This window comes from Amblyomma americanum, chromosome 1, assembly GCF_052857255.1.
Source record: "Amblyomma americanum isolate KBUSLIRL-KWMA chromosome 1, ASM5285725v1, whole genome shotgun sequence".
NCBI classification, from domain to species: Eukaryota; Metazoa; Arthropoda; class Arachnida; order Ixodida; family Ixodidae; genus Amblyomma; species Amblyomma americanum.
The window spans coordinates 302,592,303-302,615,230 of NC_135497.1; the positions used below are offsets into that span (position 1 = coordinate 302,592,303).

At 45.4% G+C, this 22,928-nt stretch overlaps 1 protein-coding gene across 1 annotated transcript in view; it reads right to left on the minus strand.

Moving 5' to 3' along the window:
• LOC144115302 (spectrin alpha chain-like) overlaps nt 1–22,928 on the minus strand; it is a 109,504-nt gene that overhangs the window by 60,856 nt on the left and 25,720 nt on the right. Inside the window, 8 exon segments of the mRNA XM_077649637.1 lie at nt 2,071–2,220; nt 5,155–5,345; nt 7,688–7,931; nt 10,841–10,909; nt 11,305–11,479; nt 16,275–16,417; nt 21,422–21,577; nt 21,696–21,773. Of these exon segments, the coding sequence (XP_077505763.1) occupies nt 2,071–2,220; nt 5,155–5,345; nt 7,688–7,931; nt 10,841–10,909; nt 11,305–11,479; nt 16,275–16,417; nt 21,422–21,577; nt 21,696–21,773 (1,206 nt within the window).

Here is a 22,928-nt window from a genome sequence, read left to right on the forward strand (position 1 = left end):
AGCACGGCAACAGTGAAGCAAGTGGTTTATTCCGTACATTGTACGCGAAGAGCATGCGCCTCGGACTGAAGCTCAACTCGAGGAACACAGCTGTGTGCAACCAAATACACACATTGACAGTGGGCGTTGCCAGCTTGCATAGAGGTGCACTTCTCGAATGCTTTACCTTGGCTTGACTGATCTCTCTAAATCAAAAGCTGTTAGCTATACAGCTCAGAAAAGCTTTGTAGCTTTTTTTTCAGAGGTGTTAAAATTGAATAAAATACAGTAGACTAACAATAATTCAAGCTGATAATTGAAACTTTCTGTTAATTCCAAATAAATTTCGAGAATTGAATACATAGCTATGTATTCAATGCATTTTAGAGCCACTTAATTCATACCGCGGGTTCTCTTAAATTCACTTAATTCCAACCTTTTGGCTTGTTCCAACACTCCCGGCACGCGAAAAAACGAAGGCCGAGGTCAGATACATCTCCTCTGCGGTGCCGCGCGAGCTGGAAACTCTGCTCCTCCAACCAGTAAACTCAGATGCGGTCCAAAGGGGGGTCGTGTTGATCACAGTCGCCCCATCGCCGCATAGTTTCGTTTTCTGGGCTTCACTACCAATCCGCAATGGTATCACGCTATTGGCCGCGCATTAGAGAGCCAAGGCCAGCTGTGTGCCAGTTCGGATGCTGATTGACGCGCTGCTAATAATTTTTTCTTTTTAGGTATACCGCTGTTCTGGCACATTCTTCTCACTTCTCTCTGCACAGTCGTGTGTGCCACAAATGCGCGGTCATCACGAGCTACTCATTATGGGATGTCTCTGCCACTACTGCGCCGCACCTGTGAAGGAGGCTGTGGAAGGTCTTACTATTTTGGAGCAGTTATGCTTTGATATTGATGACTGTGCGTATGCAGTACACCATGATGGAATTGCAAAAAAATAGTCATTGTCACGCAGTTTTCACTGAAGCAGACGACCATGAGTTAAGGGGGAAAAAGTCTTCTTGCAAGTATTCTTGCACACCAATTCCAAATGCGTAAACTTGATTTCATGCATGTTTACGCCTAGAGCTTTAAAAAATTTTACTGCATAGATTGCTTGCCTTTGGTTCCTCGACATCAAGCTATGCAATAAGGGTAAAAATTATCCTGCCTGTCATAGAAGTTGAGTTATAAGATTTTGTAAGTTGTCACTTCAAAAAGAAGAATGCAAATTTTTCTTCCGTTCTGTGAAGCGGCACCTTCAAAACCCTGTAACTCAACTTCTATTAAAGGCAGGATAATAATTTTACCCTTATTGCATAACTTGATGTCAAAGCAAAATTTCTTTAAACCTCTAGGCAAAAAGGCACATTTTATAAGTGCACAAGGACTTGCTTTGCATAAAATTAAATTACATACTTGGAATCGGCACACAAACATAAATAATGCCCGACGTTTTCATAAATGAGACTTCGTCAATAAAGATTTTTCTAAGACCAGCTTCCCCCCTTAAATTTGCTGCATCGCAAAAAAACTTTTCCTGAGAGGCTTTTTGTAGCTATTTAACCATCAGAACTTGATAATTCGGACCTTTGTTCAGTCCCTTCAGGTTTCAGTTGGTGCAGTTTTACTCTACTGGGAAATCAAATCATTAATGACGACTCTCACCCACATTTTATGTTGTGCTAAAAGTATTAGCTATGTTTGCACAGTAAAATAGTTCTTATAGTATGTATGCATAGATGTCCATAAAGCTAATCACAATTAGTCTTGGATCATATTAAGATGTACTTCTGATAATTCAAACAAAAATCTCTGGCCCCTCGAAGTTCAATCTACAAGCCATACATGGCTACAGACAATAACTACAGTAGACTCATTAATTCACTCTGCATGTCAGCCTTACGCGAGTCTGTTATAACCAATGTCTTAAAACAGTATTTGGATTCTGCAGACTTCTTTTACAACAGACCGAAATCTTGGGCTCTATCACAGTCTGTTGTAACGAGACCGTACTGTATCTGTCAAGCAGTTACTGCTACCTTTAGGTCAAAGAATTGAGCTAGCAAGTAGTAGTTTTCCCAAACAAAACCAGACCTCAGCAGAGTCTTCATCTTTGCCGTAGTCCTGGCTACCAACAATGGGCTCTTTCTCTTTCATCCACGACTCTGCTTCATTTGCGTCAGCAAAATACTGGTGAGCCTGGAGAGAGTCCTCCAAATCACGCTTCCGCTGCAAGGCCTTGTCCTAAAAGAAGCAATACAAGATAAAAGATCAGTTATTCGAAAGGCACATTGAAAGATACATTAAGCTGGAATAACAGCCACTAGATACCCAACCTGCAATAAAAATAACTGAACAATTACATGCAAGCAGTGCATGCAGAAGATAGGTTACCTTCACCCAACACTATGGTAGCACGGCACTGACCACCATACCAAGATTACAGATACTTGTAAGAATTTTTTGCAATCATATTAAAACGAAGCAGCACAAAGCTACCATGACATACAACCTTTGTTTGTAAAGTTCCGAGACTGAGTCCATTGAAAAAAATGCGTTATAACATTGAAATCATTTGTGCAGCACCCCTTCGAAAGTCTCCCTTGCTGTCTATATACAGCTTCTAACGCTTCTTGAGGTCTTGGAAACAGTTGGAATATGCTTCTTTTGGCAGGGCTGTCAGCACCTTTGTCGTGGCGTCTTGAATGGCCTCCACGCTCCCCATCCAGCGACCTTTTAGGGCTCTCTTCACACGAGGAAACGGGAAAAAATCTCATGGGGAGAGGTCAGGCGAGTATGGCGGATGGGGAAGTACAGTAATGCTGTGCTTGGCGAGAAATTTTGTCACGCTGAGAGCAATGCGAGGCCTTGCGTTATCATGGAGAAGGCTCCATTGTCCAGATGCCATAAGTCAGGGCGACAGCGTCGCAGTGCATCACGCATGTGTTGGAGCACACGCATATAAAACTCCCGATTCACCGTCTGCCCTTGTGGGACGAACTCATGGTGTATGACACCTCTGGTATCGAAAAAAACTATCACCATCGGCTTCGTTTTGGTCTTCTGTCGCCGCACCTTCCTCGACGCCGGAGAGCTTGTGGACCGCCATTCGGCGCTCTGCTTCTTTGTTTGAGGATCGTATTGAAGAGAATGTTTCAACTTCAGCAATGATGCTATTGACGAATGCAGCATCCTCCTCTGCCTCGGAAAGAAAATCAGCGCTCACTGATGCCCGCGTGTCCTTCTGGTCCTGTGTGAGGGAGTGCGGCCCAAGTCTGGCATTCAGCTTTCGCTTCCCTAAGTTCTCACGCAAAATTTGGTGGCATGTCTTACTAATGTCGAGAGCATCTGATAGTATGCGGACTGTAACGGTGCAGTCTTGCTGTACGATTTCCCTGATCCGAGCCGTGTTGTTTTCATTCCGTGAGGTCGAAGGGCACCCCTGCCTTGTGTCGTCTACCACAGACGCTCTCCCCGAAACGAATCTCTTGTGCCACTTGAAAACTCGCATCTGCGATAATGTCTCATTGCCGTAAGCGTCACGAAGGAGCTCATACGTCTGTGTGGCTGTTTTGCCAAGCTTCACACAGAATTTTAGAATTGTGTTTACAAGCTGTTTGAGGTGGACATCCATCTCTCCACATTCACTCACAGTAGAATGCACAGACGACTAGTGACGCATTTTTCTACATGTAGTGCCATCTAGTGGCTGCCACGGCAATTAACATAAATAGCTCAGGAAAGCCCGAAAAGAAGGCACTACACATATGCACCAACATTTCTTTTGGGGAACCATTTCTAGAGAAGAAAATAAATCAGTCTCAAAACTTTAGGGACAAGGGTTGTACATTCAATGCAGTTTATTTCTACCATACACACATGATGCAACAAAACTGTACCATCTTCAAAGGCACTGGGGAAGCTTATTCGGCTGTATGGGCTGCCATCTCAAAACAGAAGCCACAGCACTATTCACTGGTTTGGTTTGGTTTATGGGGGTTTAATGTCCCAAAGCGACTCAGGCTATGAGAGACGCCGTAGTGAAGGGCTCCGGAAATTTCGACCACCTGGGGTTCTTTAACGTGCAGTGACATCGCACAGTACACGGGCCTCTAGAATTTCGCCTCCATCGAAATTCGACCGCCGCGGCCGGGATCGAACCCGCGTTTTTCGGGCCGGCAGCCGAGCGCCGTAGCCACTCAGCCACCGCGGCGGCTAGCACTATTTACTATTGCTGTCAACTCTACTTAAAAAGATGTAGCAGTGCAACCAAGAAACAAACTGAGGCATGTTGTGATTGCCCATCTGCAGCACAAGAAACCACCTAGTATGCAGTAGAACCCTGCAATAGTAAACTCGCATATAGTAAAGTGAAACTGCAGTCCTATTGCACCTTCCAGAGATGACTTTTTTATTTATGATAAGGACATCTAACTTAGTAAAGAACATCTGCCACAGTCAGATCATTGCACAGTCAGAATGAAATGTGAAAACACACATGCCGTACTTTTCTAGTTTGCAGAGAGATATCCCTTTACAATCAGTTTGTGAACTTGTAATTCGTAATTTGGTAGACCTTTTCCCCAGAATCGTGAATCAGGATTTTTGTGTACTGCAGCTGAAAGTATGCAGTCAATATATTTGTTTTGTACACAGGCGCTGTTCGAGTTTCATTCCGAACTACAGCCATGAAGCCGCTAAGAATGTAACACAGACATGTAATAAGCATGCATGCCACAGACATGTAATAAGCCAGGAGCAGATTTACTAACTTTTGGAGGAGGCAGTTCTATTTGAGCAAAGGATTTATGGGACTGTTTTCATAAAAAAAAAAATTTGATCTTTCACAATTTTTCTTCCCCTGCCTCTTGCTAAAATCTGCCCCTGCAATAAACTACTCCTGGCAGACATCTTCACAGCTTCAAACAGTGGTCTAGATGGTGGCACCCAGTGATATATCAGTTCTTTACAATTGATTCCTCACACTCTGTTCCTAACCAAAGCCCAAATTGAAGCCTGCTTGTCCAAGCATAAATCTGGCGATAAAATAAAGTTTAGCAAGCAACAGTAGCCTGCAGCTTTGTACAAGGCTGCACGTTGCTGTCCCTGCTATGTGAAGAAGAAAATGGTCACTGAACGTAGAATGGGACAAGGTACATAGCATGCGCAATAACTCACTTTGAGCTGCTGCCATCTCTCGCTGAGGTTCTGAATTCGCTTGTTTATCTCATCATGGGCAAAGTGGCCATCAGCGACCATGTTCTCGCCTGCTTCACACACGCTGCGAACTCTGTTCTCATGATTGTTGATTTCAGCAAGCACAGCCTGGTGCTTCTTTATCAGGTTCTGCACTCCTATCAAGTCACGTCCTGGAAAAAAGAAAATTGAGTGATCCACAAAAATTCATGTCACCTTAAAATACTGTCACAGTTAACATCCAAGTTGAGTGTGTTGAAACAAATCAGAAAACTCAAGGAACCCAAGCTAAAACAGAGGGCTAGCCTACTCTGAAACTAGATTCAGAATACAGCGCTGGTTACACATTTTTATGCCATTTTTTTTTATGTACAGCTAAATTTAACATTTAGGTTGCAAAGCAGGGCCACTTGAGTTGTACAACATTCTGGCATTGCAGAACACTAACTCATGTGTTCTCTGCATTTACTACAATATTTTTTACTATGTATTCCTAAAATTACTATGTATTTTGTATGCACAGTACATTTACAGTAGACAACCGATTTTTCGCACCTCATAGGAGCATGTACATTTTCACGACCGATATTTCAGACTCTGTGCAGTCCAAAAGAATTTTTTGAACTACAATAGATGCCAACAATAACATGGTGATCATTTCAACTAAAACTTCTTTTTTTCAGCATGATATAGACTCGAGTGGGCATCGCTGTCACAACCAACCCATTCTCTGCCACCATGAAAGGCACCATCTTGAATTTAAACTAGTCAAATGGTGCTGATAAGAGTGAATAAGGCATACTGGCTTGGTTATTTGTTCATCGTTATCATTCGAGATAATGGAACATTCTCTGTTGCCATCAAGATGAGCTACAAAGAGCATATGATCGCGTTGAAAACGGGACAATGAGGCAGCTGCAGCGTCGCGGCTTAAACAACGCCACCCGTGGTGCAAGGCAACAGATGTGGGAAGCGGGGGGGCCTCATTTTTGCTCACGCCTTCCTGTGGGTTACCTCTGTCTTCGCAAGCGTTGTTGCCAATGCAAACAGAAGACTGTTGCTGCTTCTTCATGCAGCACATGTATTTGTTCGCAGCATGAATTGCAGCCTTGTGCTGTGGTATCATGACGAGAGATGGTGTGGTGTGGAATACGAAAGCATGACTGTGGCTCAGATACAATAATATCGCAGGCAAGCAGAACATGGGAAACTGTGAATTTCATGATTTTTAAAAATTGTTTTTCGCAGATAAGTTATTTTTTTGGAGTTCACAGATTTTTCAGACTGTTCGATGATTCGGACCATCTTCCGAGTCACGCTGAGTGAAAAATCGGTCGGCAACTGTATATACCATATTTCACTGAAATCCACTCCTGTATTATCACTCCAGTGTTATCAGCTCTCAGCATTAATAAACAAAAGTAAAAGAAAAACAGTTTGCTGACCAGTCCTGCTGCTTTTGCAGCTAACTGTTCCCCAAACCGGTTTGTGAAAATGTAGCAGTGCGGTCCACTTTACATTTGTTAATATCAGAGATAGCGAAAGTAAAATGACTCAGTGCTGCACCGAGCTGGACACAAAGCAAGCTTTCGTAAGCACCACTTCCCCTACTTACTGCTACCATACAACTGCTTAAAATGGAGCTTTGCATTGAAAAAGCACCATTTACCCTGGCTTTATGGGCAAGCCTACTGTGTGTTTAACATGATACGCCCACTATTAACACAATAGTGAAGTCTTGCAGATGGAAATGGGAAATGTCGAGGATAAAGGCAGACTTCTCACAACTCTGGACAGCACCTAGGTAATTTTATCACCTGGATAGCACCTAATTTCCATCAAAATTTTAAGGCAACAAATAATGTTTCAAGCCAACAGACAATGTTTATCATCTGGGAGAAAAGCAGCAGCAGCACAACGTCACACGAAGTTTTAAGCCCCCTCTTTATGCCATTATTACTGCCCTCATTCACTCCCTACACACTATATGAAAACAGCATGTTCAGTATTTCAATGTTGCAGTCTCATTATATTACAAGCAAAAGCAAGGCCACTGGGGCAGCAGTGCACTTCATGGAAAACAGCTGTTGTGTACTTGTCATGAGTGATATGCATGCTAACTTGAAAATTTATGGTTCAGTTTATCATGGTTCATACAATTTCCATAACAAGTGGCTCACATTGTATGAAAAGCCCACTACAAATTTGAACACAGCTTCATTACACTTTCCTGCATACTTGGAGTGTTAATTCACATCTCAGATTGCACTACAGCCTTACTAAAATTTGAACCTAGCCACTACGTCTTGCTCATGAACAACTAGCCTGTAACAAGCAAGTCTAATGTCCCACCTACAGCTTGAAGAACCTGCGAAATTTGTATTATATGATAATTAAACCCATCAATACTTCCCATCTGAATGGCTTATGTAAGCCGTGGCCCTAGGCAAAAACAAAGTGGGTAAAGCTTGCATGCAACACACAACAGTACACTTTAGCCTCACAGAAGGCACACCTCGGTTGGTGGAAGCAGCAATGGGTTCCTTCTCCCGTATCCAGGCCTCTTCATCCTCAACGTCACGGAACAGCTGCTGCACGCGCAAGGAATCCTGCAGCTTCTGACGGCGAGTGGCCATGGGTGCCTGCAGTGTATTATATCGCTCCACCAAGGCTGCCTTCTTGGCCATAATGGCCGGTGCATCAAAGTGACCTTTGTCTGCAAATTGCTGGGCTTGGATCATGACGCCATCCACACGATCCTGCATATACACACACACATATGATCCATTTTGGTCTTCAGCACTTTGACCGAGTACATAGACCAGCCCCCTTCAACAATAACCAGCGATCAACCGCTTCAGGTGCAAATTCACATCCAGTTAGGGGAAAGGTTTCAACTTTTTGTAAGGAGCACGCCAGAATTGCACACAAAAAAAAATGCAACCGTCTCCACTGATTAATTATGCACATTCTGTCGGGTGCTCGTACCTATATCATGACTCCACACAAGTTTCAAGGTCTCAATAAAGCTTCTTTTGAGTCACTCCTGTCATCAACACATTTCAGGCACTTTACACTAGCATCTACACTAGCAACAAAGAAAATTAAAATTGGCACTCGCCGGCACCATACCAAGCCATCCATCAACCAAAAATTCCTGCATTCATTTTGCATGCCCAACTCAGCGTCTTTCTACATAAGTTTGTTCAGATGTCAGCACATTTTTGCATCAACATCTGTGGCAACTGTCCCTAGTATAGGAGAGATTTGATAGTGCTCAGGTCACGTCCACAGTGGACACTGCACTTCAAAGCGATAATACCTCCCAGTATGCCTTAAACATAGCCCTGGAGATAAGCCGATACTTACTTCAGGCCCATGTCTTCGAGGAGAGATCTGAAGCATGTACAAATGGCTAAGTACTGCTGACCAGGTCTTGGTTAAATGGCACAGTAAAACAGTCTTGGCTATTACTATAAATCAAACTTTCAAAATGGACATTTAAAATTTTAAACAACTAAAAATTGGAGACGCTTTTTAACATTTTTCAGTCAGTTTTGCAGAGATGAAGAGAAAAGAGGCAAATAGCCTCTCAACACACACACAATCATGCATACTGGCGAGCATCTCTCACTTGTGGAACCCATGAAACGCACATACACCTAACATCGTTATCTCAACGTTCACAAGAATGAAATAAGTACACCTTTTCAAATTTTTGTTCTGAATTAACTGTGTTTGGGTTTGGTTTTACGGGGTTTAACATCCCAAAGAGACTCCGGCTAAGAGGAACCCCATAGTGGAGGGCTGTGGATAATTTCGACCACCTGGGGGTTCTTTAATGTGCACTGCTATTAAAGAACAGTACACGGGCCTCTAGCATTTCCACCTCTATTGAAATGAAACCACTGCGGCCGGAGTCGAACCCGCGTCTTTCGGGACAGCAGCCGAACACGCTAACCGCTGAGCCACCACAGCGGCAAAGAACTGCTTTCAGCTGTTTGACTGGAAACAAATCACGTTTACTCACTAAAAGCGCCCTTCCACTACAACTCCGTTTAGGTATTAGCCAAAAGTTTAAATGCCCCCCTCAGTATTAGAACCACAGGATAATATCTGTTGTGCAACGAAAGTATACAGGCAGCTTATATAGCTGAAGGTCCCATTCTTAAACCTACTGTTTCCAAAAGCACTTTACCCGCAAAAGAAAATACAATGAAACCTCTTCTGAACTATCAAGCTACTACTATGGAATAGCAGCCCACAAATCCCCAATTTTCCATAAAATATAGACCATGTGTAGAGTGTCTGGCAGAACATAATGAAAGGCTATACAGTAACATGACACTGACAAAATGAATTGAGTTTCACAACTTTTCTTGATGAACATGACAATTTGCTGAACTTAAACTCATACTGAGAGGGTGCGACCTTTGCACTATTTATTTCAAAGGAAACACCATTACAGATTTCAATGTAGCTTCGAACACAAAAGGTACCGTATTTACATGATTGTAAGTCGACTCGAATGTAAGCCCGCCCCAATCACATTTCTGAAAAAAAAAAAAAAAACGTGGAGGTCGTTTACATTTGATCTTTAATAATAGAATGCGATAGCCCTATCCTGCGGCCTCCACTTATCGCCAGCCGCTATCGGCTGCTGCACATGGGAGCGCCCGTGGGCACATTCCATAACGAATGTCACTGGACTACTCATCCACACTTGCGCCATCGTCCTCTCAAGCGCTGCCGTCGTGATCACTGCTGCGGTCCCACAACTCGTCGTTCTAACATCGTCGTACAGCAAAATCCCGCACTTCGCAAACAGCCACATCACGACATCACGTGGAACAGCTGAAAATTTTGCCTCGCTGCAGCTGCCACACCTGTATCACTCGCTGCGAACATTGAACTTGTGGCCCGGCGCACAGTTCGTTTCTTCGGCGTTAAGAATGACAGCCATCTTGAATGTAGCCATGGACAAGAGCTGGTCACTTACCAGACCCGGAGCACAAATAACGAAGCACATTAAAAACTTGTGAAACGCGGCCAGCAGTAGTCAAATGCATCAGAGCCAAAAACTACGCGTGAGCGGCGTCGGCTCTTCCGTCGGCTACCAACACACCCCGGCGCCGCTGCGGTTCCGAGTGGGGGTGCCACCGCAATTAGAACAGCAGCCCTTCCATCAACTATCGGCGCTCCCTTGAGTGCTGAGTGCGTGGTTGAAAGTAACAAAAAAAAAAACTTGAACAACGCCTATTAAGAGTAGAACCCAAATACATTATTGGGCCGCTGCCGCTTATCAGTAGACGCAGTCTATGGCCACGTGTGGGGAGTGAGCTGGTGCCGGTTTGGTGCTCCACAGCCACTATCAGCTGCCTCACGCGGGGTGGGGATGCCGGTTCTGCGCGTTGCCATGCAGCAAAAATACAACCACACTGTAGCATGCCTGATATTTCGCTTGTCTCGCCTTTATTTATGGTGTGATGCTTTGGTTTCGATTGCAAGTCGACCCCCCCCACTTCCGATTTTCAAATTTTGAAAAATAGGTCGCCTTACAATCGTGCAAATATGGTAGTTGCATGTTAATAAAATGAAGAGCAATAAGACATCTGAAGTGAACAGATTCAATAGCAGAGAAAAAAAATACGATCTAAGAGTTACTCACAGCATGAGAGGCGACATCAGTTTCTAAGAGTGCATGCTTCTTCAAGAGGTTCTGGACACTGGTGAGGTCCTGCACAAAAGTGAATACAAACTCTTCAATCTTTGCAAACCAAATTTAAACAAGGCTCCACACATTAATGTTCACGGATATGAATCCTACATTTCTTCGCACTCAATTCAGTTTCCAAAAATTGGCATCAGGTGCCTATAAGCATGATCAAATAGCAATGTACTCCATACTTCTATTAAACTACAGCATAATTCAATTTGACTTTCAAATATCTAGCATTTGGAGAAATGAATGAGTGACTCATTCCCTTTTTATCACCTTTCCTCACAAAATAACCAAATGCTCTCAGGGTGTTACCCTCTCAAAAGTGCTTGAGTGGGCTGGTTGCCAGGAGTAAGCAATCTTTACTCACACACAGAAAATTCTCACCCATAACTGAAGTCTGGTTCACGTACCTTGCCACAGTCCTCCGACATGAGCTGGCCCTCGACTTCGGACAGCCAAAGCTCAATGTCCTCGACGCCTCTATTGAACTGCTGCTGAGCGGAAGCTTCACTCAATTTTGTTCCTTTGGTGTCGGCGGCCTTGCTTAGTGACTGCCACAGTGTGATAATTTCCTCCATGCGTTGGCTGTTGCACAAAAGCAAGCAACATGCATTTTAGTCCACATTTACATAAATAGGTATGCCAGCTGGCCTTCCAGCATGCAGCAAATGCAGGGCAGCTGCTACACCCAGGACATTCTAAGATAAAAGTCAACATTCACAAAGTACAATCAGACCTCATTATAGGAAACAGGTAAAAAATCGTAAAATCGCTTATTTGGCCGAGATTCATAATAAATTTCATCAAAAACGCATGTAAGAGCAGTGCAATTTAGCCGGTATGAGACAGCAACTCAGGTGATACTTTATTAGAGAAATGGGGAGACCTCTTCCGGAGTTTTAGCACTGTTCTGAAGGTACTTGCTGCAATTCCGGAGGTTGGCTTCTCCACAAAGCACAACTAGCATGCAACGGCGACAAGCCAATTGTCAGCAAGAGTGGCTTCTCCTCGTTACAGCAGTGTCGCGTTGAAAATGGCATGTTAGAGCAAAAGCTACCGCCTTTTTTGATGCCTCTGCAAAAGCTGACATGTGCACCTGTCAGACTAAAGCCATCCAAACTGATGTTTCAAAGGTGCTGTCTATAAGGGTGCGAAAGGCATGAACCCTCCACACCACTTAATCTTCTGCAGTGCTAGTGGAGTGTGGGAACTTTTGTGCGAACACTTTCTGCACCACAACCAGCCACTTGTATAGTACAGCAAAGCCTGCCACTTGCCATCCAAGAGGGCACTGCTTGATGCTGGAGAGTTCGTATCTATATAGTAGGATACAACTTAAAAAGACAGCAGATGCTAACACCGGGCCATGGTCCACGGCGCCCTGTATTGCTCAGCTAGCCAAACACAACAGTAAACGAAATCTGCTTTTTAATGTTTGACTTTATTAAACGAGCCCAGTATCAAAATTATAGAGCTTATATTTTTTTTCTGGTGATCAGTTTCATTTCAGCAACGAGAAAATTTAACTACGGACTACTTTTTGTCGTGGAAGAATTCTCTGCGGTGGTCCTGCATGTGGGCGGAGCTTCACTGTACACTTAAGTTTATCCTACTATAGGAATTAGATATACAGTTGAACCTGGATGTAGCAAACTTCCATATAGCAAAGTTTCTCAATTCCCCAACGCCACTTCCATTGAAGCGTGTGCATTTGAGACCTCCATTGCGGCAGTTGACTTGACACAATGAACTCGCTACGCCGACTATCAGTTAGCTTGTGCCGAGTTACAAATTTGGCAGAAAAGTTTCATGGCGATACAGTGCAGTCCACTTATAATAATACTACATAAACGATATATTGGTTATAACGATAAGTTGACTTATCAACTTATGCATTGAGGCTATGGAAAAACACATATATAACGACATGTTCGTGACCGAATATCGGATACAACAATCAGAATTTTGCCTTTTGGACATCGTTTTACATGCTGAGCGTGACATTCGCAGAGCAAAGTTTCCTTGAACGATGTCGAGATAGGGCGAAAAATTTGGATACGCGAGTTCGTTGCGCCTGCCACCATTTTTCCCGTGCGCGTCGATTACGAAAGCCACGGAGAACGAGCATCGTGAGTTGGCATAAGCGCTGCAGGACGCCGCCAGTTGTTCCACGCGTCGGCCGCATCGCCTGCGCTACGGAAGGAGCACGGTGGGAAAGAGAGAGGGGGAACGAAGCAGTGGTGCCCCTCGCGCGCCTGTACGAGAACAAGCGCGGAAGCAGAGGGGCTGAGGTAGTCAGACCAGTGCTGTCTGCCTGTTAAGATGGTGCCGACCAAGCGCAAAGCTGTGACGCTGGAGACTAGTAAGTGCTTATTGAAAAATAATAAAAAAATGGAAGTTAAAAGATTTTTGCTAACCCCGGCACCTGCGATCACTGTGGAGGTGGCACCTGAGCTGGGCAGCAGAAATAAAGGATAGCAGTCACTATGAAGAAGTGAAATGAAAGAGGTGTGGGGACAGCAAGGAAGGACATAGGGAGTGGTCATATATACACTATTTACAAAGGGTAACAATAAAGTTGTCCAGGTTGTGCGCATGTACAGTCAAGAAGGAAAAAATAAAAATAAAAACGCACACAACAGCTGGGGTGGGGCGCCCAGCTGTTAATCGTCCTAGGTAGTGCACGCGAAGCATTTGGTCACTGCGCGTCACTACCTGGCGCAAAACAGATGGGACGTCAAGCCCGTCTGTACGAAAAATGCACAGAGGCTCACCATGGTTCGCTCATGGGTGCGCAACACTGCCCTGCGGCCACAAAATCGTCTTGAGAGAGTCTGGGAGTATGCCCAGCGCCCTGTAGGCCGCAAGCATATCACGACGAGCGTCAGCGAATATGGCACAGTGAAGGAGCAGGTGCTCCAGTGTCTCCACTGCACCGCATCCGTCACACACATCATTCGTCGCGAGTCCGTGACGCACCCGCCTGACGCTGGAGACTAAGCAACGAATTTTGGAGGACTCTCGCAGTGGCTTCAAAGCGAGTGCGCTCGTCAAGAAGCATGGGCTTGCGCAGTCGACGATATCGACGATTTTGAAAATGGGTAGCGCAGCGATCATGAAGGCTGGATAGTGCTGCTATGTTCTGCGAGGAGGTCACCGACGAGGCGATCGGCGAGAATGCGTCGTCACGGCAGAGTGTGGTGTTGTGCGACGGCAGCAGCGACAGCGACGACGAAATTGACACTGGCCCACCTTCGACACCGATGACTACGCAAAGTGCGCTGTGCAAGATCGAATCACTCATCGACTTTATGTACGCGAAAGGGTTGCCACCAGTGTACGCACAGCAGCTGGAAGCAATGTACACTGCAGTAGTGAAACTGCAACTGCCACGCAAGCAAGTGCCTATCTCAAATTACTTTAGCGCACCTAACACTTAGGATGCTTGTTAAACGTGACAAATGCGTTGTTTCTCAAATCATGCGTTCTGCAATTACTGTTTTTCAGCGCAAGTGTAAAACTTGAGCCAGGAGCTACAGTCGAACCCCGCTACAACGAAACTCATGGGGTGTGCGAAAAATTTCGTTGAGGCAAAAACAGCCCAAAAACACTGTCAGGTTGGACAACATAGTCCCAAAACATGATCAGGATCTCTGAAAGCGTGCTCTGTGAGATGCCGAAGTCCGCTGCAACATCTCCCCTTTTCCGGCCGCTGGATGCCACGCTGATAATTCGTGCCTTCTCTTCAAGAGAAAAAAAACTTCCGCTTCCTACACAAAGTCGCCATGCTCGTGTCGATTGCAGCGCACAAGCATGAGTGAAAAAAACTACGGAAAACGCGCTGCTGATGTTGCCAGGCTGCTGTGTCCTTTGGCGACAGATTGGTAGTGGCTCTGGCTTGGAAGAAAATGGGAGCTTGTACCCGCGCCTTGTCGCAAGGCAGCCAGCCCGATTGTCATCACCACAAAAAAAATGGTGGTCTTCATGTGCGTTTGAATGAGCGGATCAATTGGTTCTAGCAAAAGTTTAGTGAAACAAAGCAACGTGAACCTACAGAAATACACAGATGGGCGGCGATATGCTTGTTTTATTGTAAGATAGAATTTTAAACCCAGCTTTGCATAGCATAGGAAACGCACCCCAAAAACGGTTAGTTGTGATAAGAAATTTGTTCTATTACTTTCTATGGCAAGCTGACGGGGAACTGGAAATATTTCGTTGAGGTGAAAATTTCGTTGAAGCGACGTTCGTTGTAGCGGGGTTCGACTGTACAAAGGTTATGTTTGGCAGCCATTTTTATGGAAGTCCAGATATAGCGATGATCCGTTATAACGATCATTTTTTCTGGATTTTTTGATATCGTTATAAGTGGACTGCACTGTACAGCATGTACCGACATGTGAGGAACCAGCAGCCGCACGTGGGGAGTGGGGGGTGCCAGTTCCCCGCGTTGATGGAGCAGCTGCGCAAAGCCACCACTGGTGCTCCATCAAAGGTTGAGGCTTCACACACATCTCGGGTTTTTCAGCTTTGCTAAAAAGAAACGGCACAAGCACTGCGCCCATTGCCACAGCGGTTGCTGCGCAATTGCAGCACCGATGGCTCTCACGTGTCGGAAGCGGGGACGGCGCAGAGTACCGGCGACTCAAGGCGAAGAGCCCGTTTCTAGGGGCAACAGTGGCAGGCAAACTGAGGGAGGAAACATGCGGGAAGAAGCATGTGCCTCCGCAGCCGGTCTACCAGTGGCAGCGTGACCGCGTGCACTCTTCTCTAGCTCAGTGGGGGTGGCCTCGCCTCCCCCACCCCACTCGTAGCAGCGTTGCACGAGCCACAGCGGAGGTGGCAGCGGCGGCTGCTGTCACAGCCGCGCTATCGGCACGATTGCAAAACGGTTCTCCGCACTAATGACTTTAGTAATTGGAGTTTTCTGTAAACTTTTTCACGGTGATTTCATCTAAATGTATTCCTTATTTTGATTTCCACAATATCCTTTCAAGTCCTCTCAACAAAGCTGCATATAACAAAAACCTGGATGTAATAAAAAATACAGGAATTTTCTAAATTTTGTTATATCCAGGTTTAACTGTATTCATTTCATAGCCAACCACATTCGATATATAAAGTAGAAACTTTATACATGTTGAAAATATTTAGGGAGAGTTAGATATAGCCAATAATTCTTAATATCTGTGTTAGTTACATAGAGGCTCGACAGTTCAATGTAATACATCAACACTGGATTGCTACCCAACAGGCTCATTGCATTGGCACAAAAAAATTGCGAGGGCCAACATACAGTACAAGCAAAAAAAAAAAAACAGTATGACACCTCGCAACACAGCTAGTAATGTTACATCAAGGCACAATTCCTTAAAACAACCTGATGCGGTCCGATGCATAATGGTTAGCATCAACCAGCTCTTGGCCAGTACTTGTGATGTCCTCCACACGACTTCTGTTAGCATTGAGCTCCTGAATGAAGTTCTGGTGCTTCTGAACTTTTCCATTCAGGTTGGTGGGATCCTGAGAAGAAATGAACAGAGACATGCTAATGAAGGTCAAATGACCAACAACTGTTTATATATACAAAATGCCACAGTAGAGTAGACACCATTGATCAGTACCTTGTTACAATAAGGCAGGAAGGTAATACATAAATTAGCTGTAGTAGTCAACATAAACTAATCATGATAATAGCAAAAACTATTCAACACTAAGCAGCATTAATTATAGAACCGCGACACCTTGGGGGGAAGCAAGCTCAACCACACAAATTGGTTTAATAACAATGCATGAATTAAAAAAAATCTGCAAGCCAATGCATTCTTGCAGACACATCCAAACACTACGCAATGCGCATTAGGCTAAGATCGGAGGAAAAAAGCTGCCGCGTTTTGCAAATACATTTTTTGCCTATTGTAACTGAAGTGAAGCCCCCATTGCTAAACTTACACAGGACCTGGAAAAAAACACTAATCTGCTAACCTCACATAATGGATGAAAATTACGATGCTTGGCTTTGTACAACAGAGATACACAGAACATCTAAATAACTACCAAATTTTGGAAAAACAGCAGCCTTTAAATACAAGACTGTGTTGACCTTGAAAACATGAATGTATATGCATTATAATATCAAATATATATAGTATACTACTGGCGACAAAGTGCCAAGATGCGAAAGCATTAGTCTAGATGCAGTGGCACGTCACCTGGTGGCCTAGAACTATGATCATGGCCGTGAATGGCATACCCACTTCACATGCTTAGGGGTGCTCATCCAAAAGCACCTCTCTGCTTTCCTTGGGCTTTGAGAGAAGCGACCATCACAATAAACTGAGAAGCTGATGTATCTGCCGGCATGTGCTGCTATTATGGTGAGGCATCACCAAGAACATCCCATCAGATAAACATTTAATTGTTCGAATTCTACTATCAGTATACCACTGCGAGACATCAAAGCACCACTTTCAGTATCAACCCTAAAAATTGGGACACCACTCCAGGCCCACTCTAAGGGCTCAATCACACTTGCGAGTCAGAGGTTGCGTGACCGCTGTGGTCCAAAACGGACAGTCTCAAATGGTCACATTGGTTGCAAAGCCACAGTCACAGGCCAGTCGCACGCTTCTCTATTTTCTAGTTTCGCAACTGCAAGTCGCAAACCGTTAACCAATCACTGGTGCTGCAGAAGTGAACGAAAGCTTGTTCCACATCCAGCTTCTCGCTGCTGGTAACTGTCAAGATTGACATCCCTTGTTCCGAAAGATACCCAATATGGGAAAGCGACCTGCTGGTCACCTTTGCAAGTGTGACCGTCTGAACACTTAAACCACACCCTGGTCGCAAGTGACAGCTGGTCGCACGCCCCTCGCGACTCAAGTGTGAATGGGCCGTAAACCGACCACCTCTTCCAGCACAAATGGACGTGCCATGTGCAGTTCAGAGCTGGCGGGGCCCCTGGCGGTATCTTTCAGCTGGCACTCACCCCTCCTGTGCACTTGAGTCCCCAACAGTACCTATGAGTGACAGTATGCTTTGACAAAACACTAACGAAGGTTTGTGCACAATGAGCATTTTTACTATTTCTATAAATGCTGTCGAGAAACATGCAGCACTCAACAACCAACTAAACCAACTAAGTACAGTGAAATCTCGGTACAATGAAGGCCGCATTAACGATTTTTTCAGATTTACGAAAATTTCAAAAATTCCCGACGAAATGCCTATATTTTCAATGCAAAAATAGTTCACTACTACGAATATCAAAATACCGAACATTTCAGAATAACGTGCGCAATTTATTTGCTCCCCTATATAAACGTGCCTCGTTACTACGAAGTTTTTCGAAATTAAAATTTCGAAATTAAGATGAGTTCACTGCGGCATATCAAAGCTGTAACTATCATCATCATCCGTGTCTCACTGGAAGTTGGACACATCCACTAGACTTCCGGCATTTTTTTTTGTTCTGTTGTTTTCAAGCAAGAGCAGTGGCTTGGTGGTGCAGGCGAGGTCTTGCTACCTGCTTTTTGTCCGTACTCCACGAAGACACGTAGTTAGTTCTGTGTGGCGCTGAGTTGAAGAGCGTGACTATGAGCTCCGCTGGTGCCCGTGTTAAAAACAAGCGACGACAGTTTTCACTGAAGGAGAAGGTGGAAATTCTCCATGAACTGGATGCCGGAAAAAACCAGGTGAACTTGTGCAAAGAGCGGGGCATTGCGCCGTCAACCGTTACTACCACTTTAAAAGAAAGAAAAAATCACCAAGCTTCATCGACTGTCCCAGCTTGATCCCGCGAGAAAACGTTTGCGACTTGGCAATCACGAAAATGCAAATGAAGCTGTTCTCGCTTGATTCAAGGAGGTTAGGCTTCAGAACATTCCGGTGTCTGGCCCGGTGCTCCAAGAAAAAGCACGTTCATTCGCCACTGCCTTTGGTATCACCGGATTCAAGGCAAGTTCCGGCTAGCTTTTTCGGTTTCGGCAAAGGTCTGGAATTACTTGGCAAGTGGTTTCCAGAAAGGAGGCAGCTGCGGACAAAGAAGGCGCAATCTCCTTGCGCGACGGCCGCTTTCAGGAGATGGCCGAGGGTTACGTGGAAGAGGACATTTACAATGCCGACGAAACTGCCTACTTTTACCAGCTGCTGCCGGACAAAACAATGAATTTCAAGGGGGAAAAGTGCAGGGGCGGTAAGAAATCCCGTGTCCGGGTATCTGTCCTGTTTTCCTGCAATGCACTGGGGACAAAAAAACTGAAGCCCCTAGTCATAGGGAAGTACACCAGCCCTCGCTGCCTAAAGAACGTAGCGTCTTTGCCCTGTGAGTACAGGGCTAATAAGCGAGCCTGGATGACGCGAGAGTTGTATGCTAGTTGGCTCGTCAAGCTAGACGACCAGATGAGGAGGGATGGGAAGAAAATACTCATCGTGGACAATTACTCCGCACACATCGTGAACGTGCGCCTCACAAATGTGCACCTGGAGTTCTTGCCCACCAACAACACTGCTTTGCTCCAACCCCTGGACCAAGGAATTATAAAAAGTATAAAGGCAGAATTCCGAAAGCAGCTGGTGCAGCGACTGCTCATCAACATCTGGCTCGGGCGCCCGACTGCAGTTGACGTCCGCCAAGCTGCAGAAATGCTCACTGGAGTGTGGTGGAACGTAAAAGCATGCACCATTAAAAACTGCTGGCGGAAAGCAGAGCTTTTGAAATCGGCACAGGCAGAAAGCTGCATAGTCAGAAACTCGCCGCCTCACTCGGAACAAAGCGACGACGTACAGGATGACAACAGTGCCTTGTGGGACGAAATTGCCAAGAAAATGTCCGTAGACTCGTCGGTAACTTTTGCAGACTACGTTGAGTGCAACAGCGAAGCCTTAACATCAGCCGAGCTGACCGAAGAAGACATCGTCACCAGCGTGGGCGAGAACGGTCAAGGAGATGAGGATGACCTGGACGACTACTCAGAATCGCCGCGTACGAACCATGCGGACGAAGCTGTCTCAACTTCAGATGTTTTGGCGTCGATTGGTAAGATTCGCACTTTCATCGCACGCTGTGACGAAGTGCCTGAATCTGTCCATAAGGAAGTACACGACGTTGAATCGTTTGTCTTGGGGAGCATGTGCCGCAGTCGCCAGAAGAAAATTACGGATTTCTTTAAATAAAGACACAAGAAAGTGTGCTTGTTGTGTTATTTGATGCATGCCTGGCCCACACGAGAGCCCTTTCTAAAGGTAGGAATTACTCTTTGAGCGGCGTATTACCTTCTGTTTCCGATTATTTCGTTACTACGATATTTCAGTATAAAGAACGATTCGCGGGGGTCCCGTGAAGTTCGTTGTATCAAGATTTCACAGTACTGCACACAGCGTTTAACCCTTTCCTCCTCATGTTATAAAGTATAACAGGTAATGTGTCTTTGCAAGCCCAGGTAATGTGTCTTTGCAAGCCCTGTGATGTGACAAATACTTTTCTTGTGCAGCACCAATTGTATCCAGTTCAGACACAGAAGTCCAGCTCCACATAACTTCTGTGGGGCAGATTAGGTTGTGCAACAAATTTGATCATCAGAAATCAGGTGGCATATTTATTTTTCATGTTCTCTGCCCCTTAGGTGCAAGCCCGGCCAGGTGCTTGGCTTTCTGTCAGAAAAACTGTGGGGGACACTTAAGCTCCGCTGCAAGAGTTTTTATGGGTTTATGGGGGTTTAACGTCCCAGAGCGGCTCAGGCTATGAGGGACACCGTAGTGAGCGGCTCTGGAAATTTTTCAACCACCTGGGGTTCTTTAACATGTACCGACATTACGCAGCACATGGGCCTCTAAGATTTCATCATCAAAATTTGACCGCCGCAGCCAGGACGGAACCCACGTCTTTCGCATCAGCAGCCGAGCACCATAACCACTGAGCCACCGTGGCAGCATGCTCAGTCTTAAGGGTATGACGCGATAGCGTTAATGACCATCTATGCAGATTCGGTCATTCTCTGCCTTACATTCATAGATCACTAGGGAGTCCCCACGCCACTCCTGGCACAGTGATGCAGCGGTTAAGTGATACACCACTGCCCTGCGATAGCAGCTACTGACACCGGTGGGGCTTGCGAGACCCAAGTTGCTCTTCCCGAGCAATGCGACCAATCATTAATTTAACAGCCACCTGCCACGGTGGGCAGTTTGCTCACAATACGGTGGACATGACCTAAGTGCCTAGGTTGCCTCTCCGGGAATATTTTACCTATGCCGGGTTTTCCCGCTGAACGGGACCCTTAACACTTGTGTTAAAACCAGTAGGGCCCTGGCAGTACCAGGGCCTTAGCAGAACCTTCCACAAAGGAGGCAGAGGTTCCATTGGACCATTGCCACAGCTGAAGTTCAGACTGTGCTTTTTGCAGCACACAGTCAATGTGAAATAAACTTCACGGAGAGTTTGTATTTTACGATTTCCTATGGCCCAAGCAACGAGTTTTGCAAGCATAGATAAATTGGGGCTCAACTAAATAAAAAGAACTAACTGACCAGATAGCTTTCATCCATGGCAATCTTGAGTTTCTCGTTGATCCAACCCTTAGTCTCATCGCAGTCCCGCTCAAACTGCTGCAGACGATACGACTCCTCCAGCATGGTGTGGCGAGTGTGAGAGCGCTCTAGAAGTGCATTTCTTCGCTCCAACAGCTAAAGGAAGAAACAAGTGAAGCAAGATAGTTTACAGTCTCAAAGCCTAAAAGAATGAAACACCACAGTTTTTGAAGCGTAAAACAAGAAATATCAGCATAACAGAAATGACACTTACAGCAGCTCTCCTTTGAGCAACATCATCTGCGGCATAATGCTGCCCTTCAATGAGCTTGGTTGCAAACTCGTCCAAAGCCTGCAAAAACAAAATGACAAATCAGCAGGCCTTTCTATCAACCTTCCTCCAGGTCTACAAAAGGCAATTTGAATTACCACAGTTTCAATGCCTGTTCACAGCAGAAGCTCGCTGACACATTTTTTTTAACCACAAGAAAAATGTAATTTACTGACAAGTTAACTTCATAAATACAGTAGCCGACGGGTAATTCGGACTCCAATAATTTCGACTTGTAGGATATTCGGACTTCGATGAGGCACCGTCAGTCACCCCATAAAAGCACATTCATATTCGTGACGGATATTTCGGATTTTGAAAGCACGAAAGTTCGATTTTTCGGACTAATTTTAGTTGCCAGCGGGCCAAAATCGGCGATCTTATCGGCTTTTCGCCTGCGCGACAGGTGCCATCTTGGATTGAGGTGGATTTACTCTGCAGTTGGATTGGCTTGACATACTTTCGGTACCTCATTTTTGCCAGTAGAGGTCCCTGCGATCTCCGACACTTCGAGGTGGCAGTCAGATTGTCAGTGCCGTCAACTTGCTTTTGGTCAACGTTGTCGCGGGCTCATGGGCAGTTATCACTTGTCTCGTATATTGAAAATTGATTGTTCGGGAAATGAAATGGCGCAGTATTTGTCTCAAATCTCGGTGGACACCTGAACCGCGCATTAGAGGAAGTGATAAAGGAGGGACTGAGAGAAGAAAGAGGTGCCGTAGTAGAGGGCTCCGGAATAATTTCGACCACCTGGGGATCTTTAACGTGCACCGACATCGCACAGGACACGGGCGCCTTCGCATTTCGCCTCCATCAAAACGCAGCCGCCGCGGTCGGGTTCGAACCCGGGTACTCCGGATTAGTAGGCGAGCGCCCTAACCACTGAGCCACTGCGGCGGCATTCGCCGTTTCGTCACTTCGGTTTCTCTGACCGCGTCGACCAAGTGGTGCTCGGTCTTCACGAAGTTGCATCCGTTCGCCATTTTGTAATTGCGTCCAGCGGTTCCACTGCTTTGAACGAAACGTGCCTTCTCTTTGCATGTGATGAGCAATGTGGTGCACACTCGGGTTGTGGACAAGATGACCCCGCCGGTGCCGCCGGGTCCTTCAAAGAAGCGTGGGAAGTATTTAACTAAACGCCGTGACCTTGCTGTCTAGCGTGTACAGTGAAAGCAC